Below are 20,028 nucleotides of genomic sequence, written 5' to 3' on the forward strand. Positions count from 1 at the left end.
AGTTGGGGTCTAAGCAGCACACAGCTGTATCTCAGCATCTTTTAAACTCATTTTTTGTATCCCTCCACTCAATTCACTCGTAAACCCTGGGAATTTCCTCTAAGCCACATGTCCACAAGCCAATGAGATTGAGCTCAGAAGAGTCCTGGGCAACTTGGTGGCACAGTGGTTAGTACTGCTGCCTCACAGTGCCAGGGACCTGGGTTCAATTCCCAGCTTGGGTCACTGTCTGTGTGGAGTCTGCACATTCTCTCAGTGTCTGCATGAGTTTCCTCCGGGTGCTCCGGTTTCTTCCCAAAGTCCAAAGACATGTTGTTTAGGGTGCATTGACCACGCTAAATTCTCCCCCAGGCACCGGAGTGTGGCGACTACAGGATTTTCACATTAACTTCATTGCAGTGTTAATGTCAGCTTACTTGTGACACTAATAAATGAAAATAAAAGTTTAAGATGTTGGCAATCTTAAATTAGAAGCTCCTTTACGATTGCCTCTACCCCACCAGCAACAGAGTCCTGCCCTATGGCACAGTGGTTATCACTGCTGCCTCACAGCACCACGGACACGGGTTCAATTCCCCAGCGTGGGTCACTGTCTGTGTGGAGTTTGCACGTTCTCTCCATGTCTGTGTGGGATTCCTTCGAGTGCTCTGGTTTCCTCCCGCAGTCCAAAGATGTGTGGGTTAGGTGGATTGGCCATGCTAAATTGCCCCTTAGTGTCTAAAGATGTGCAGGTTAGATGGATTGGTCATGCTAAATTGACCCTAGTTTTGGGGTGATTAGCAGTGTAAATATGTCAGGTTGTATGGATAGGGTCTGGGTGTGAAAGTGGTCAGTGCAGGCTCGATGGGCCAAATGGTCTCCTACTGTACTGTAGGGATTCTACGATTATATAATTCTAACTGAGGCCAATTGGATATCTCTTTCAAAGAGCTGGCATGAGTACAAATGGGCCGAATGGCCTCCTACTGTGTTATTTCATGAAGTGGCCCCAATGGAGAGACACCCAGTAAGGGGCAACTTGCTACTTAAGCCACAAATGTTGGTCAGGGGTAACAGGGTGATAGAACTGAAAGAGTCCATTCACCCATCATGCCTAGGCTAGCTCTTTGCGAAGCACCATACAACTAGACCTGCCTTCCTGCCCTTTCCTCACCCTGAAAATGTATCACAATATACACATTTGCCCAAATATGCTCTTGAATCCAGTGGGGCCCCTTTAATTCCCCCTTTCCTTTACTGTTTCCCTACTTTTTTATTCATTTGTGGGATGTGAGCATTGCTGGCTGGCCAGCATTTATTGCCAATCCCTAGTAGTCAGAGAGCTGTTGAGAGTCAGCCACATTGCTGTGGCTCTGGAGTCACATGTAGGCCAGACCGGATAAGGGCAGCAGATTTCCTTCCCTAAAAGAACCAGATGGGTTTTTCCAACAATGGTCATAGGTAGATTTTTAATTCCAAATTTTTTATTGAATTCAAATTCCACCATCTGCCGTGGCGACATTCGAACCCGGGGTCCCCAGAACATTGGCTGAGTTTCTGGATTAATAGTCTAGCAATAATACAGGCGTCACGGTAACACAGTGGTTAGCACCGCTGCTTCACAGCTCCAGGGACCTGGGTTCGATTCCCGGCTCAGGTCCCTGTCTGTGTGGAGTTTGCACATTCTCCTCGTGTCTGCATGGGTTTCCTCCGGGTGCTCCAGTTTCCTCCCACAGTCCAAAGATGTGCAGATTAGGTTGATTGGCTGTGCTAAAATTGCCCCTTAGTGTCCTGGGATGCATAGGTTAGAGGGATTAGCAGGTAAATGTGTAGGGATATGGGGGTAGAGCCTGGGTGGGATTGTGTTCGGTGCAGACTCAATGGGCCGAAGGGCCTCTTTCTGCACTGTAGAGTTCTATGATCTATACCACTAGGCCATCACCTTCCCCTTTGTAAAATGTCACAAACTTGATCTTAAGAGTTCTTTAAAAATACCTGGAGCAGTGAAGCGACTTACTTTGGTATCCAACAGCAGAGTGTAGGAGATCCATACCTGGGCCGGACAGGGTTAGCCCATTGACTGCATAATGCGGTTGTTTGATATAGGACATCATGCTCAGAAATTCACCTGGGACAATTTCCCTCTGGGTCCCTTGCCTTCCTCGGAGAGCTGGTTTGCCTCACTGCAGTCAGGCAGTCGCTGCGAATAAAAAGCAGGAGAGACAGGTTAATTGACTTTTTGGTCTATTTCATGAAGTCATTAACTTCAGGAAGTGTAGAAGAGAACACACCCCTATCTACATCAATGGAGACAAAGTAGAAATGGTCGAGAGCTTCAGGTGTCCAGATCACCAGCAACCTGTGCTGGTCCCCCACCATGCTGACACTATAGTTAAGAAAGCCCACCGACGCCTCTACTTTCTCAGGAGGCTAAGGAAATTTGGCATGTCAGCTACAACTCTCACTAACTTTTACAGATGCCCCATAGAAAGCATTCTTTCTGGTTGTATCACAGCTTGGTATGGGCTCCTGCTCTGCCCAAGACCGCAAGGAACTACAAAGGGTCGTGAATGTAGCCCACTCCATCACACAAACCAGCCTCCCATCCATTGACTCTGTCTACACTTCCCACTGCCTCGGCAAAGCAGCCAGCATAATTGAGGATCCCACAAAGCCCGGACATTCTCTCTTCCACCTTCTTCCATTGGGAAAAAGATACAAAAGTCTGAGGTCACGTACTAACCAACTCAAGAACAGCTTCTTCCCTGCTGCTGTCAGACTTTTGAATGGACCTACCTTGCACTAAGTTGATCTTTCTCTGCACCCTAGCTATGACCGTATCGCTACATTCTGTACTGCCTCCTTTCCTTCTCTATGAACAGTATGCTTTGTCTGTAAAGCGCACAAGAAACAATACTTTTCACCATACACTAATACATGTGACAATAATAAATCAAATCAATTCCCCTTTGTACTCTATGAGTGGTATGCTTTGTCTATATAGCGTGCAAGATTCAATACTTTTCACTGCTTACTAATGCCTGTGACAATAATAAATCAAATCAAATCAAAAATCAACTTGAACAATAAAATCCTAAAAAAATTAACTGTCCCAAAACCAATCCCCAGAATATACTTCCTTCAGGGAAAGACCTCTGGCTTGTTTGCACTGGATAATTAAATCAAAGTGTTCCAGGACACAGTTATCCCCTCACCCGGCTCAGTCTATCCTTCTATTGTCCTGGGAGATAGGAGCTGGAATCAGCAACACCCAATTTAAAACGTGTTTCCCTTATCATATCCCTCCTCCCCCCTTCTCTTTGAAAAATTGTCAATTCATCCCACCACAGCCCCCCTTACCACCCTGTCCCACCCCCGCCACAACTTGTGTCACATCCCCACAGCCAGATCTACAATACACACTTTCAGTCGAATCAACGTTGTAAACAGGGTAAAGGCAAAAGACTGCTGTAATCTGAAACAGAAAATTGCTGGAAAATCTCAGCAGGCCTGGCAGCTGGTATCCAAGATGTGGAGATAGAACATAGAACATTACAGCGCAGTACAGGCCCTTCGGCCCTCGATGTTGCGCCGACCAGTGGAACCAATCTAATGACCCTCTAACCTAAACTATTCCAATGTTATCCATATGCCTATCCACAGACCATTTGAATGCCCTTAAAGTTGGCGAGTCCACAACTGCTGCAGGCAGAGCATTCCACGAACTTACTACCCTCTGAATAAAGAACCTACCTCTGACATCTGTCCTATAATTATGCCAGCATTGGACTGGGGTAAATGCAGTAAGAAGACTCACAAAAACCACGGTAGCTGGTATCCAACAACAGAGTGTAGGAGATCCATACTCCAGCCAGGGTTCTGACAAAGGGTCATACAATCCCGACAGTGCAGAAGGAGGCCGTTCAGCCCATCGATTCTTCACCTATCACAATCTCACCAAAGCTCTACCCCCATGCATTTACCCTAGCTAGTTCCCCCTGACACTAAAGGGCAATTTAGCATGGCTAATGCACCTAACCTGCACATCTTTGAACTGTGGGAGGAAACCGGAGCACCTGGAGGAAATCCACGCAGACACGGGGGAGGACTCCACACAGACTGTGACCCAAGCCGGGAATCGAACCTGGGTCCCTGGCACTTTGAGTGCTAACCACTGTGCCACTCATCATCTAGACTGGAAACATTGACTCTATTCTCTCTCCACAGATACTGTCAGACCTGCTGAGATTTTCCAGCATTTTTCTTGTGTTTGTTTCCTACACATGTCATGTTCTTTCCAGCTAATAAACTAAGGTTCAAATGTTGACCAGGACACCTGGGAAAACACTTCCAGCTCTGTCCATGGGACCTTTGGTGTCTATCTGAGTGGGGCAGATCTTTTCGGGAAAGTGGCAACTCCAACAGTGCAGCACTCCCTCGATGCAGCACTCCCTCGGTGCAGCACTGGGTTTGTGGAGCCTAGATTTTGTGCTCGGGTGTCTGAAGCAGGACTTGTACCCACAGCCTTCAACCTGCCCAGGTTCAAAGCTAAAGTTAGCCACCTTGTGTGTCTACTTAGAAAAGAGCCCCACCCCCCTCCATTCTCACCCTATTCCAAATTAGTCATACAGATTGTTCTAGAACTTGTTTCAAAACACAGGAAAATCTCAGCAGGTCAGGCGGCATCTGAGGAGAGAGAATCATAGAATCCCTACAGTGCAGAAAAAGGCCATTCGGCCCATCAAGTCTGCACCAACCACAATCCCACCCAGGCCCTATCCCCATAACCCCATGCATTTACGCTAGCTAGGTGCCCGATACTAAAGAGCAATTTAGCATGGCCAATCCATCTAACCTGCACATCTTTGGACACTAAGGGGCAACTTAGCATGGCCAATCCACCTAACCCACATATGTTTGGACACTAAGGGGCAATTTAACGTGGCCAATCTACCTAACCTACACATCTTTGAACACTAAGGAGCAATTTAATATGGCCAATTCATTTAACCAACACATCTTTGGACACTAAGGGGCAATTTAGCACGGCCAATCCACCTAACCTACTCATCTTTGGACACTAAGGAGCAATTTAGCATGGTCACTCCACTTAACCTGCCCATCTTTGGACACCAAGGGCAATTTAACACGGCCAATCCACCTAACCTACACATCTTTGGACTATGAGAGGAAACAGGAGCACCCGGAGGAAACCCACGCAGACATGGGGAGAATACACAGACTCCACACAGACAGTGACCCGAACCGGGAATTGAACCCCCATCCCTAGTGCCATGAGGCAGCAGTCCTAACCACTGCTGTGTCGCCCTTAATCAGAGCTAAGGTTTGCTCGGACTCCTTCTGTCACAGACCTGCTGCGATTTTCCAACATTTCCTGTCTCATTTTCAGATCCCCAGTATCTGTGGGACTTTGATTTTTTAAGTTCATTTTTGTTATATTTACAGTTACTTATCGTTCCAAAGGCTAAGGGTACAGAAAACACTGATGCTGTCTTTAGAAATGAAAAAAAGATATATCCAATTAATATATCATGTCGAAGACTGCAAGAAACTACGAAGTGTTGTGAATGTAGCCCAATCCATCACGCAAACCAGCCTCCCATCCATTGACTCTGTCTACACTTCCCGCTGCCTCGGAAAAGCAGCCAGCATAATTAAGGACCCCCACGCACCCCGGACATTCTCTCTTCCAACTTCTTCCATCGGGAAAAAGATACAAAAGTCTGAGGTCATGTACCAACCGACTCAAGAACAGCTTCTTCCCTGCTGTTGTCAGACTTTTGAATGGACCTACCTCGCATTAAGTTGATCTTTCTCTACACCCTAGCTGTGACTGTAACACTACATTCTGCAACTCTCTCCTTTCCTTCTCTATGAACGGTATGCTTTGTCCGTTTAGCGCGCAAGAAACAATACCTTTCACTGTATACTAATATATGCGGCAATATAAAAATCAAATCAAAATTTTTAAAAAAGTTAGCCCAAATTCTGGAATCTCAGCTACTCACCAAGGTACTTAATATACAATTTCGACCCGGGATAATGAGGTGCTCCTTAGAATGAGGCGGGGCGGGGGGGGAGAGTCTGGGCAGTTTCAGCACACTTGGGTAAGCCTTCTGAAGCAGGACGGTGTGTCAAAGCTCAGTTGCAATACCGAAGGTGTCTGCTTGTGGTTAAAAAGCCTCACAGTCCGCCCCTGCATGTGCCAGACTGCAACAATTGGAAACACAGTTTGCACGCACCCTACACACGCTAATAACTTTGAAAGTGATAGACTGGTTCATCCTGTGTGATGTACAATTTCCTGTCCGTCTTTGCAAGGGCAGTTGCGAGATTGGGGTGGAAGGGGGAGAAATTAGAACCCGAATCGCCCCCAGATTAAGGTATAAAATTTATTAGACCCGAATCGCCCCCAGATTAATGTATAAAATATATTTATTAGACCCAAATTGCCCCCAGATTAATGTATAAAATTTATTTATTAGACCCGAATCGCCCCCAGATTAATGTATAAAATTTATTTATTAGACCCGAATTGCAACCAGATTAACATATAAAATGTATTTATTAGACCCGAATTGCCCCCAGATTAATGTATAAAATTTATTTATCAGACTCGAATTGCACCCAGATTAATGTATAAAATTTATTTATTAGACCCGAATTGCCCCCAGATTAATGTATAAAATTTATTTATCAGACTCGAATTGCACCCAGATTAATGTATAAAATTTATTTATTAGACCCGAATTGCACCCAGATTAATGTATAAAATTTATTTGTTAGACCCGAATTGCACCCAGATTAATGTATAAAATTTATTTGTTAGACCCGAATTGCACCCAGATTAATGTATAAAATTTATTTATTAGACCCAAATTGCATCCAGATTAATCTATAAAATTTATTAATTAGACCCGAATTGCACCCAGATTAATGTATAAAATTTATTTATTAGACCCGAATTGCATCCAGATTAATATATAAAATTTATTAATTAGACCCGAATTGCATCCAGATTAATGTATAAAATTTATTAGACCCGAATTGCACCCAGATTAATGTATAAAATTTATTTATTAGACCCGAATTGCACCCAGATTAATGTATAAAATTTATTTATTAGACCCGAATTGCACCCAGATTAATGTATAAAATTTATTTATTAGACTCACAAATAGGCTTACCTTAACTCGGCAATACAGTTACTGTGAAAATCCCCCCCAGGGAATAATGGAACGGAGAATTCACAGTAACTTCATTGCAGTAAGCCTGCTTGTGACAATAATCAATAAACTAATACTTAATTTTTAAAAAAACCTTCAACGCAAACTTTTCCCCACAATTGTAGGGTGCAAAAGATGGTTCGCTTGAGTGGGGAGTTATACGCGATTGAAATGTGATCGAATACATACAGATTACAGAAAAGCAGCAATGGTAAGGATTCATAATTCGGGGTTTAAAAAAAATGAATTTGCGACAAAACTTATTTATCTTTAAGCAATTAAAAATATATTAATTCCTCTGCACGCTTTGTCAATCCCGAACCTCATCCGTTTTAACCCGGCGTCGGTTAGGGTTATGTGAGTGTCCCCAATATCTAAAAGCAGGAACAATCGGAAATGGAATCTGTTTGTTGCCGTTCGCTTGACAGAGGAGAGGGACAGGGGGGCTGGTGGTAGGATGTGTGTGTGTGGGGGGGTGTGTAATTAAGGGGGGAGAAAGACTAATTAATAAGCAGACAAAAAAGGAAACAAATAATTTCACACTTAGGGGGAGTTTTTATCTCTTGGATGTTCGCTAATGTTTGTCAACACTTCGAGATCCAATTGTATAGCTATTGCTCTGTTTATTGACTCACGGGTTGGGTGAAGATGAGATATAAGATGCATTTGCAACCCTCCCCAGTGCAAATAACACTTAAACCAGGCTGCCTATTTATTTAGACAGAGAGAAAAAAAATTGCCCACAGTCGCTTTTATTTTAAGTGTGAGCCCATCGGTGGGAGAATTGCAAGGAGCAAATAATACTATGAAACTGGTATATTATTTATTGGTTTGACTCCATTCTTACAAGTTCTTACATTATGAGCCAATGCTCAGTATAGACTAGGCAAATACAAGTCCAATTGTATAGCGCACAAGAAACAATACTATTCACTCTGCATAATACATGTGACAATAATAAATCAAATCAAATCAAAGTCCATTCCTGGCTTGCTCCAGAAATCAAATTCAAAATCAAATTTATGGTCCGCAGACAAACAAGCTCGAAGCTGACAAGATACAGCATTAATTCTCAGAATTATCCAGTCAAAATTCAGTGCCTTCCAACAAGGGGATTCTCACAGTAACTTCATTGCAGCGTTAATGTAAGCCTATTTGTGATGAATAAATATTATTAAAATGCACCCCATTTTGGGCTCGATCGGACACTTGTGGCAGGATTTTACGACCTCGCTCAGGGTGACATAGTAAAATCCCGCCTGGGGTCGATGAAGATTTCTGTTCTGCGAGCCTCACCCACCCCGATTTCGCTGTAAAAATCTAGCGTTGATCTCAGCTTAATTACTAAACCTGCATTCTTAAACGGGGCGGCACGGTGGCACAGTGGTTAGCACTGCTGCCTCACAGCGCCGGCGACCCGGGTTCAATTCCTGGCTTAGGTCACTGTCCGTGTGGAGACTGCACATTCTCCCTGTGTCAGCATGGGTTTCCTCTGGTTTCCTCCCACAGTCCGAAAGATGTGCTGGTTGGGTGCATTGGCCGTGCTAAATTCTCCCTCAGTGTACCCGAACAGGCGCCAGAGTGTGGCGACTAGGGGATTTTCACAGTAACTTCATTGCAACGTTAATGTAAGCCTACTTGTGACACTAATGCAAATTAAGAAGTGGACAAGAGGACTTTTCTCAGAATTATCCAGTCAAAATTCGGTGCCTTCCAACAAGGGGAATTTCATTGCAGTGTTAATGTAAGCCTTACTTTGATTAATAATATAACTTTAACCCAATTTTGGGGGATCTCGGCAAGGTAACGCTGGTTTATTGCCAAAGTTTAGACAAGATTATATAACGTTGAAACTTTACAAGGTTTACCTGAGTGTCTCAGTCCCGGGTATTACTGAATAGTATTGAAATGGTAGAATTAGTATTAATATAGGGAGTAAGGTGTAGAGATAAGGGAGAAAATGACCACACAAGTGAAATATAATTTCCCTGTTAGGTTAAATCAGCTGATCGTGAATTTCAATTGCTTTTTCTAAAAAAAATATTTTTTTCAACGAATATTTTGCATTAACCCAAATATATTTTAAGAAATATTTATACGTCTGTGATTTGTGGTTAATTACATTTGATCTCTGTGCTGTTCTCGGAACCTTACAAAGAACTAAAAGTGCCAGTAAAACAGACACGAGAATGTTTCGAGATTTTAATTATATGTCATTCAAGTGTTTGGCATTAATGTATTTGATCTGAGAGAAAGTATTTGCCGAACGAATTCCAGTTATAAATCATCAAAAAAAATCCATTAAAATTATCCCCCAGAGTTATAATTTCCACATAAGCGAACTATTTGCGAACGCTGCTTCCTTTTTACTCTGACAACCTAAACTAACACTCGGTCACAAATCTCCTTTATTTTAGTTTTTTTAAGAAAAGAGCAAACTCGCTTTGTACAAAACCATCCTTGTGTTAGTGAGATTCTTGTACAGTCTGTAGGCCCGCACCTATCCAAAAATTAGATCCCATTCACGTACCTACTCGCCCAGGCGAAGTCTTTCGCAAATTCGAAGCGAAAAAAGGGGGGGATTTAATAGTGTTTTTTAAAAAAAATCTGTAGCAGATAACATTCTAGGTTTACAACGTTAGAATAGGGAATTTATTTTAAAAAGTAAGAATGGTATTCGCAACAACTTTTGAGTTATATATACTAATTACAATAATAATTAAGTATATATATATTAAATCCCACAGATAGCGCTTTAAGGAAAGGTTGGGATAATTTGAGTTGGATCAGAGTTTGGGTGACGGCGGATTGTCAAATGCTGTGGCCGGCCCTTTGAAATAGCCACTCAGAGAGAGAGAGAGACAATTTTACTCCGTGCAACACGATTGCCCCAGCAAATCTCTCCCAAAGCTGCCCCAAAGACACCGAGTTTTAACACAGTTACCTTCTAGGGAATGTGTCAAACTATCATCTTGCGTGAAACTCTTTTAACAAATCCCTCAGCCGGCTCCTAAGGGGGATTTTCACGGCAACTTTGTTGCAGTGCGAATGTGAGCCTACCTGTGACAATAATAAATAATAATAAGCTGGTGTTTGCTCTGTGTGTGTGTGTGTGTGTGTGTCCCTCAACTCCGCGTTCCTTCGCCATCTCCACCTCACCTGTGCCATGAGCTCTTGTGTTTTATGTTACATACACCCACACATACTCACAGTGTGGCTGCAATGCTAGTTAGTATCCAAACACGTTAATAAAACAAGTGTGTGCGGTGGGGGGCGGGCGGAATTAGAACGCTTTCCAAACACAAATTTCGATTCCCTGACTGTAAATATTTAATCATTTTAACTGTTTTCACACCAAATCTTGTTTGATCCAGCTTAGAATGTCCCTTACACACACAATTTGTACGCTACACAAATTCTTGCCGACGAAGGTCTATAGAAATTGCCATAAGTTGACACTTACCTGGGTAAGAAAGAAAATTCGTTCGTTCCGGACACTTAAAATACCCCTCAAGTCCCTCTCAGGCGTGTCTGTGAGGAGAGCAGAACACAGGGAAAGTTTTAGAAATCTGCAGATTTTTTTTCCCCCTCCCATCCCGACAGGAATTGTTATTTTCCAATTGCTTCTCCCCCCCACCCAATTACAGAAAGGAGGGGGTACGGGAGATAAGAAACAGAAGAAAAATTAAATAAAATATGTGAAGGGGATAAGCCCACCCCCCCCCAATCCCCAAAGCTGAAACCTGGCTTAACCTTGTTAGAGACGAGCTTTAGCAGAGTGAGTGACAAATGTGTGGGATTTGGGTTGTGTCTGACTCAGCCGGCTGTGTGTTCTGACGCAAAACGGAATCGCACCCAATCGCTGAGACTTGCTTAACCACGGCCTTCAAACCACCCCCCCCTCCCCACTCCACTCCACTCCAGCCCCCCAGGCAACCTGCCCCAGTCCAGAAGGGAAAGCCCTTTTGCACCCAACACTGCTCACCTTCAAGGAAACTGTCATCATTTTACGGGGCACTGGTTAGAAAATTCCTCCACCGATCCCTAATTATGATTTAGTGCTTACTCTGTGTGTGTGTGTGTGTCTCAACTCTGAGTTCCCTCCCATCTGCAGCTCACAGCTACAAGTATATCTCATGAAAGCAAACTGCTCCCTTTCTTTGGAAGCAGTTTTAAAACTTCTGTCTGAATGAGTGGTCCCAGAAAAACACTGGGGGAAAAACGACTCAGCAAGTGTGAGAAATAGACTGGACTCTAAGAATCATAGAATCCTACAGCTCAGAAGGAGGCCATTCAGCCCATTGAGACTGCACCCACCACAATCGCAGTGAGGCCCAATCCCCATAACCCCATGCATTTATCCTAGCTCGTCCCCCGATACTAAGGGGCAATTTAGCATGGCCAATCCACCTAACCCGCACATCTTGGGACACCAAGGGGCAATTTAGCATGGCCAATCCACCTAACCCGCACATCTTTGGACACTAAGGGGCAATTTAGCATGGCAAATCCACCTAACCTGCACATCTTTGGACACTAAGGGGCAATTTAGCATGGCAAATCCACCTAACCTGCACATCTTTGGGCACTAAGGGGCAATTTAGCACAGACAATCCACCTAAACAGCGCATCTTGGGATACTAAGGGGCAATTTAGCATGGCCAATCCACCTAAATAGCACATCTTGGGACACCAGGAGGCAATGTAGCGTGGTCCATCCACCTAACCTACACATCTTTGGACTGTGGGAGGAAACCGGAGCATCCAGAGGAAACCCCCGCAGACACGGGGAGAATGTGCAAACTCCACACAGACAGTGACCCAAGCCGGGTATAGAACCCAGGTTCCTGGTGCTGTGAGGCAGCAGTGCTAAGACACACACACACACGCACAGTGGGGCATCCCATTAGCGAACCAGATGCTTAACAATAATTTTAATTTCAGATTTTTTTAAAAAAAATCAAATTTCACCACCTGCATTAATGGGATTTGAACCCAGGTCCCTGGAGCATTAGCCTGGATCTCTACATTACTACCCCATGACAATACCACTGGGCTACTGCCTTCCCCTTTCTGTTGCTATTTTAGATTTCTTCACTGTTTTCCTATTTATTCCAGGGGCGAGGAATGTGGGGAGCTTGGAGAAGTTGGGACTGTTCTTCTTGGAGAGAAGACTGAGTGAGTATTTGATATTGGATAGAGGTAAACGAGGAATCTTTGGATGGAGTATGGAGGGAGAAACTGGGGATTGAGACACTCCCACTGGCTGGAGAAACAGAGATTTAAAGCTATAAACAAAATAAGCAATGGCCACAAGATGGGACTAGCCTGCTCGCCCTTGCTGTTCTTGAGTCAGTTGATATGTGACCTCAGACTTTTATACCTATTTCCCGACGGAAGAAGGTGGAAGAGAGAATATCCGGGGTGCATGGGGTCCTTAATTATGCTGGCTGCTTTGCTGAGGCAGCAGGAAGTGTAGACAGAGTCAATGGATGGGAGGCTGGTTTGCGTGATAGACTGGGCTTCGTTCATGACCCTTTGTAGTTTCTTGTGGACTTGGGGCAGAGCAGGAGCCCATACCAAGCTGTGATACAACCAGAAAGAATGCTTTCTATGGGGCATCTGTAAAAGTCGGTGAGAATTGTAGCGGACATGCCAAATTTCCTTAGTCTTTTGAGAAAGTAGAGGCGTTGGTAGGGCTTTCTTAACTATAGTGTCAGCTTCTCAGATGGGCTCCCGCTGTGCTGAAAGGATGCTGAACTGAGATTGACACCTACATCCTCCCTGGTGCTTCTTCTCGGGCTCAATCTTTTCTTTCTCCCTCTCTCTCTCTCTCCCCCTCTCGACGAACTCATCACCCAGTAATTTCCATGAGGACTGGGGTAATATTCACAATGTGGGGAACAGGTTTGATGGAGGTGGCGATGCAGGGAGGGGGCAGGGTGGGTGGGTAGCCAAAGAGTGAGTCTCTGAGCCCCATTTCAGGAGCTCTGGAGATACATTTACACAGAGAGTCTGAAGTGAGGAGCAGTCTGTGTGGGGGGAAGAGGGGGCAGTTCTGGAACATCCTCAGGTATCCAAGAAGGGTTAAATCCCCCCAGTGCAAGAATGAATGGTTTGTCGAGAGACGGAGAGAAGAGAGACATTGGGCTCAGAGTGAACACATCCAGAGATGTGCCGCGAAAATGCAGTCAGCATAATCATAATAGGTGTACAGGCCGCTCCCCCCACTGCCCCATGCTGACACTATAGTTAAGAAAGCCCCACCAACGCCTCTACTTTCTCAAAAGACTAAGGAAATTTGGCATGTCCACTACGACTCTCACCGACTTTTACAGATGCACCATAGAAAGCATTCTTTCTGGTTGTATCACAGCTTGGTATGGGCTCCTGCTCTGCCCCAAGTCCGCAAGAAACTACAAAGGGTCATGAACGAAGCCCAGCCTATCACGCAAACCAGCCTCCCATCCATTGACTCTGTCTACACTTCCCGCTGCCTCAGCAAAGCAGCCAGCATAATTAAGGACCCCATGCACCCCGGGTATTCTCTCTTCCACCTTCTTCCGTCGGAAAATAGGTATAAAAGTCTGAGATCATGTATCAACCAACTGAAGGACAGCTTCTTCCCTGCTGCTGTCAGACTTTTGAATGGACCTACCTCATATTAAGTTGACCTTTCTCTATACTCTAGCTATGACTGTAACACTACATTCTGCACCTTTTCCTTTCCTTCTCTATAAATAGTATGCTTCGTACAGCACGCAAGAGACAATACTTTTCACTGTATACTAATACATGTAACAATAATAAATCAAATCAAATCAAGAACATGTATAATATAGGGACAATCATACTGGGGAGGAAAATGAGATAAGTCCCCAAACTTTCCAACAGGTTGGTATCCCTATTCCAATAAATGACACTGCTGAAATTAACTTTTAAGATGACCACATCATTCCAGACCATATCAGTCACTAAATGTGTTCAAACTGGAGGCACAGCACATTGCACATTTTCTTCATTTGTCAATCGCTTGACTTGAAGTAAGTGGGGTGGCACAGTGGGTTAGTGTTACGGCCTCACAGAACAGGGACCCAGGTTCAATTCCTGGCTTGGGTCACTGTCTGTGTGGAGTCTACGTGGGTTTCTCTGGGTTTCTCTGTGTGGGTTTCCTCCGGGTGCTCCAGTTTTTCCCACAGTCCAAAAGATGTGCTGGTTAGGGTGCATTGGCTGTGCTAATTTCTCACTGAGTGTACCTGAATAGGTGCCAGAGTGTGGCAACTAGGGGGTTTTCATTGCAGTGTTAATGTAAGCCCAGTTGTGACCAATAAATTTAAACATAACTTAAAATTCTAATTTTCTAAATTGGAGTAAATATTTTACCTTTTTTCTCTTTAGGAGAGAGAGAGAGACTGAAATCACATCTCTAACACCTGGGGGGGAGGGGGGTAGGGTGTCGGATATGTGATAACCCTGTTAAAACCATCAACTGGAGGTTAACATATTTCCCCCTTTTTCAAGCTAATTTGGTTCTCAAATGACTTTCTTTAAACCCCATTGCCAATAGGTTTGTATTCAGCTTGATGGGAAGTGTATGAAAAGGATTCTATCTTCTACCTATTTGCAAAACAATGCATTAACACAAACACTGACGTAATTACCTTCAAGGAGACATACTTAGGGCGGCACGGTGGTTAGCACTGCTACCTCACAGCTCCAGGGACCTGGGTTTGATTCCCGACCTGGGTCACTGTCAGTGTGGAGTTTGCACATTCTCCTCGTGTCTGCATGGGTTTCCTCCAGGTGCTCCAGTTCCCTCCCACATTCCGAGTGGGTTAGGTGGATTGGACATGCTAAATTAACCCTTAGTGCTCTGGGTTTTGATAGGTTAGAGGAATTTGAAGGGTAACTAAGCAGGGAGAGGGCCTGAGTGGGATTGTTGTCAATGCAGACTCGATGGGCCAAATGGCCTCCTTCTGCACTGTAGGGATCCTATGATACTAAATTTTGGGACCAATATATTCAAATCAAATGTGAGGCAAACATTTGCCTCGATTAAACAAATTCTCAACACATCTTTTATTACTTCTACCGGCCATTATATTAAAAATTTTTGTTTTAATTAAGTCTATTAAAGGGTCGTAGAATTTTACAGAACAGAAAGTGGCCCTTCAGCCCATTGTGCCTGCCATCCCCATTTTCCAGCACTTGGTCCGTGGCCTTGTACGCGATGGCATTTCTAAATGCTGTGAGGGTTCCCGCCTCTCCCACCCTTTCAGGCAGTGAGTTCCAGATTCCTACCTGGGTGAAAAAGCTTCTCCTCGAATCCCCTGCCCCTTATCTTAAATTTATTTTATTTATCCCTGTCTCAGGTAGGAGATTTGGCAATCATGTTGCTTTGCCCTCTGTCTGGCAGTGTTGGCCAGGGTTTTTGGTTCCTGCTCCATTAGTAGCAACACCAGGATAAACCCACCAGACACTCCAGACTTGGTGGGACAGAAAAATCCCAGTCAAAAAATAATCCATTAATGGATTAGCTTTTGCTGCCTAAGACCATGGGCTCTAGAGAGAGCAGGTATCCAAAAAATGAAAGGCTGATTCAAACTGAAAATATTGTAAATTCTCACCACACGGTGACTGGGGAGGAATCGGAGTGAGTTTACATTCAGAGTCATGACACATTGTCAAAATCCATCAAGTCCGTCCACCATCTACAAGGCACAAGTCAGGAGTGTGATGGAAGACTCCCCACTTGCCTGGATGGGTGCAGCTCCCACAACACTCAAGAAGCTCGACACCATCCAGGACAAAGCAGCCCATTTGATTGGCATCACATCTACAAACATCCACTCCCTCCACCACCGATGCTCAGTAGCAGCAGTGTGTACCATCTACAAGATGCACTGCAGCAACTCACCAAAGATCCTTAGACAGCACCTTCCAAACCCATGACCACTTCCATCTAGAAGGACGAGGGCAGCAGATACATGGGAACACCACCACCTGCAAGTTCCCCTCCGAGCCACTCACCATCCTGACTTGAAAATATATCGGCCGTTCCTTCGCAGTTGCTGGGACAAAACCCTGGAATTCCCTCCTTAACAGCATTGTGGGTCAACCCACAGCACATGGACTGCAGCGATTCAAAAAGGGAATCCAATTCAATGTGAAGTCCTGCGGGTTAGGTGAATTGGCCGTGCTAAATTGCCCCTTAGTGTCTGGGGGTCTGGCTCGGGTAAATGCATGAGGTTATGGGGATAGGGCCTGCATGGTTGGTGCAGACTCGATAGGCCAAATGGCCTCTTTCTGCATTGTAGGATTCTATGATTCTAAGGTGGCTCACTACCACCTTCTCAAGGGCAACTAGGGATGGGCAATAAATGCTGGCCCAGCCAGCGATGGCCACGTCCCACGAATGAATGAAGAAAGAAACTTGTTACACCAATATTTCTTCAATTGGAAAATGAACTGACACAAATTCTCTGATGTAACAATAATTCAATTTATTACTTCTATTGAGGTGAAACCAGAGAAACTGGCGCCCTTCCCTGCATCTGAAATAAATCCGGTTCAGAAGGAAACCAAAGGACATTGCTGGATAAGTTTCTGTCTCAGTCATGAAGAGAGGTTGATTCGGCTGGGCTGGTCCTCCTTGGAGCAGAGAAGGCTGAGGGAAGGACCTGATCGAGATGTACAAAATTATGAGGGACAGGATAGATAGGAAGGAATGTTTTCCATTAGTAAAGGAGTCAATAACCAAGGGGACAGGGCAGGGGGGGTGGGGGTGGCACAGTGGTTAGCACTGCTGCCTCAACGTGCCAGGGACCCAGGTTCAATTTCTAGCTTGGGTCACTGTCTGTGCAGACTCGTTGGGCCAAATGGCCTCCTTCTGCACTATAGGGATTCCATGATGAAGTTAATAAGAACATAAGAACATAAGAAATAGGAGCAGGAGTAGGCCATCTAGCCCTTCGAGCCTGCCCCGCCATTCAATAAGATCATGGCTGATCTGTTGTGGCTCAGTTCCACTTTCCCGCCCTCTCCCCATAACCCTTAATCCCCTCTCTTATCAAGAACCCATCAACCCGCTTCTTAAAAATATTTAGCGAGGCAGCCTCCACCACTTCAACGGGCAGAGAATTCCAGAGATTCACCACCCTTTGAGTGAAGAAGTTCCTCCTCAACTCCGTTCTAAACCGCCTCCCCCTTATCTTGAGGCTGTGCCCCCTAGTCCTACTGTCTTTTTTGAGCGGGAAGAGTCTCTCCACCTCTATCCTATCCATCCCATTCATCATCTTATACGTCTCAATGAGATCTCCCCTCATTCTTCTAAACTCTAACGAGTACAAGCCTAGTTTATTCAGCCTCTCCTCATAGCTCAATCCCCTCAACTCCGGTATCAGCCTAGTAAACCTCCTCTGCACTCCCTCCAGGGCCAAAATATCAGTTGATCTTTACACCCTAGCTGTGACTGTAACACTACATTCTGCACTCTCTCCTTTCCCTCTTTATGAACAGTATGCTTTGTCTGTATAGCGTGCAAGAAACAATACTTTTCACTGCAGCCCAATACATGTCATGATGTAGAGATGCTGGTGTTGGACTGGGGTAAACACAGTAAGAAAACTCTAACCTGGTATTGTGAGACTTCTTACTCCCAATACATGTGACAGATGTGTGTTAACAGTGGCACAGTGGTTAGCACCGCTGCCTCACAGCCCCAGGGGCACGGATTCAATTCCCAGCTTGGGTGACTGTCTGTGTGGAGTCTGCACGTTCTCCCCATGTCTGCATGGGTTTCCTCCGGGTGCTCCGGTTCCCTCCCACAGTCCGAAAGACGTGCTGGTTAGGTATATTGGCCGTGCTAAATTCTCCCTCAGTGTACCCGAACAGGCGCCAGAGTGTGGCAACTGGGGGATTTTCACAGTAACTTCATTGCAGTGTTAATGCAATTGTGACACTAATAAAATAAACTTTAAACTTAAATTTTAAATCAATCTGAAACAAAAACAGAAAATGCTGGAAAATCTCAGCTGGTCTGACAGCATCTGTGGAGCGAGATTATAGCCCATGTTTCAAAGAACAGAGAAAATTACAGCACAGGAACAGGCCCTTCGGCCCTTCCAAGTCTGCACTGACCATGCTGCCTATCTGAAGTAAACCACCCTGCCCTTCTGGGGACCATATCCCTCTATTCCCATCCTATTCATGTATTTGTCCAGACGCCCCTTAAAACTCACTATCGTATCCGCTCCCACTACCTTCCCAGGCAGTGAGTTCCAGGCACCCACCACTCTCTGTGTAAAAAAAACTTGCCTCGTACATCTCCTTTAAACCTTGCCCCTCGCACCTTAAACCTGTGCCCCCTAGTAATTGACTCTGGGGGAAAAAGCTTCTGACTATCCACTCGGTCCATGCTTCTCATAACCTTGTAGACTTCTATCAGGTCGCTCCTCAACCTCCGTCGCTCCAGTGAGAACAAACCAAGTTTCTCCAACCTCTCCTCGTAGCTAACGCTCTCCATACCAGGCAACATCCTGGTAAATCTTTTCTGCGCCCTCTCCAAAGCCTCCACGGTTTCGAGTCTGGGTCACCCTTTGTCAAAGCTTGGGATAGCTAAGTCAGTGAGCTGCATTAAATTATAAGAACTTTAGGCCGTTAGAAATCATTTTATCAAGGATGTTAAACCCCTTAAATCGGGATCACTACTAAATAACCGCAGCTCGGTTTTTAAAAGTCAATTATGGGTTGGTAATGTGCTTTGTCTGAAGGCTAATGCATCTTACCTGAGGTATAAAACGGGAGAGATTGGATCTCCTTTCCTTCGGAGCTGGAGGGAGAGCAGGACGGGCAGTTGAGATGGAACGAGGGAATGGAAAGGTGCCACTCGTTGGCAGATTGGACCGCAGTGGCTGGGGGGGTGGTGGTGACGGGGTGGGGAATCAGGTGGGGTGTAGACAAGTCTACATTTCAGCGTCCTCCGAATCTGCCTGGGGGTTTGAGAGAAGAGAGCTCCCGGGTTCCAGAGAGGGTCAGACTTGCGCGCGTGTGTTATTTTTTTTTTTGAAAAGCAGAACAGATGTCTCCAGGATTTATCCCCCCTTCCCCGGTGAGAGCCAACCAGGTCGGGAACCTGGGATTAGAGACACAAGGCATGTTGCAGAGCGAGTGGCGAAGGGGGCTCAGGGACAATGAACAATTAAGCGGAATTAAAGCCTGAAGAAGTCACCAGCACGACAGCAGCATGTAAATACAGTCACTCAGGTAGACCTGTGAGTGGGCTCACTTTGCCACCAACACCCCACCCCACCTCAATCCAGCTCGATGGAGGGAGGCTTAACCATCACCCATCTCTGGAATGTCCAGAATATCCAGCCACTCGAGTGGCTTTTGCTACCAAATAAACCTGTTGGACTTTAACCTGGTGTTGTGAGACTTCTTACTGTGTTTACCCCAGTCCAACGCCGGCATCTCCACATCATGTCCGCAATGGCCAGCAGCGGGAAAGCACGGTGGTTATCACTGCTGCCTCACAGTGCCAGGGGACCCAGGTTCAATTCCCAGCTTTGGATCACTGTCTGTGCAGAGTCTGCACGTTCTCCCAGTGTCTGCATGGGTTTCCTCCAGGTGCTTCGGTTTCCTCCCACAGTCCAAAAGACATGCCAGTTAGGTGCATTGGCCGTGCTAAATTCTCCCTCAGTGTACCCGGACAGAGTGTGGCGACCAGGGGATACTTTTCACTATTTATTTATTTATTTATTAGTGTCACAAGTAGGCTTACGTTAACTCTGCAATGAAGTTA

At 45.1% G+C, this 20,028-nt stretch overlaps 1 protein-coding gene across 3 annotated transcripts in view; it reads right to left on the reverse strand.

Moving 5' to 3' along the window:
• The window catches only part of LOC145362235 (homeobox protein otx5), a 37,901-nt gene extending 18,275 nt beyond the window's left edge, over positions 1–19,626 (reverse strand). Inside the window, exons 1-3 of one of the 3 annotated variants that reach the window (XM_080218299.1) lie at positions 19,013–19,626; positions 10,690–10,757; positions 1,997–2,179 (exon numbers count right to left, since the gene is read on the reverse strand). In XM_080218299.1, the coding sequence (XP_080074425.1) occupies positions 1,997–2,093 (97 nt within the window). In that variant the 5' untranslated portion in view covers positions 2,094–2,179; positions 10,690–10,757; positions 19,013–19,626. Of the gene's footprint in view, positions 1–1,996; positions 2,180–10,689; positions 10,758–10,979; positions 11,068–14,887; positions 15,090–19,012 lie in introns of those variants that run through there. The other 2 variants (XM_080218301.1, XM_080218300.1) reach the window with 2 other exon arrangements.
• Between the last annotated feature and the right edge of the window lie 402 nt (positions 19,627–20,028).

This window comes from Carcharhinus amblyrhynchos, unplaced genomic scaffold, assembly GCF_965287045.1.
Source record: "Carcharhinus amblyrhynchos unplaced genomic scaffold, sCarAmb.v2.hapA scaffold_37, whole genome shotgun sequence".
Lineage (NCBI taxonomy): Eukaryota > Metazoa > Chordata > Chondrichthyes > Carcharhiniformes > Carcharhinidae > Carcharhinus > Carcharhinus amblyrhynchos.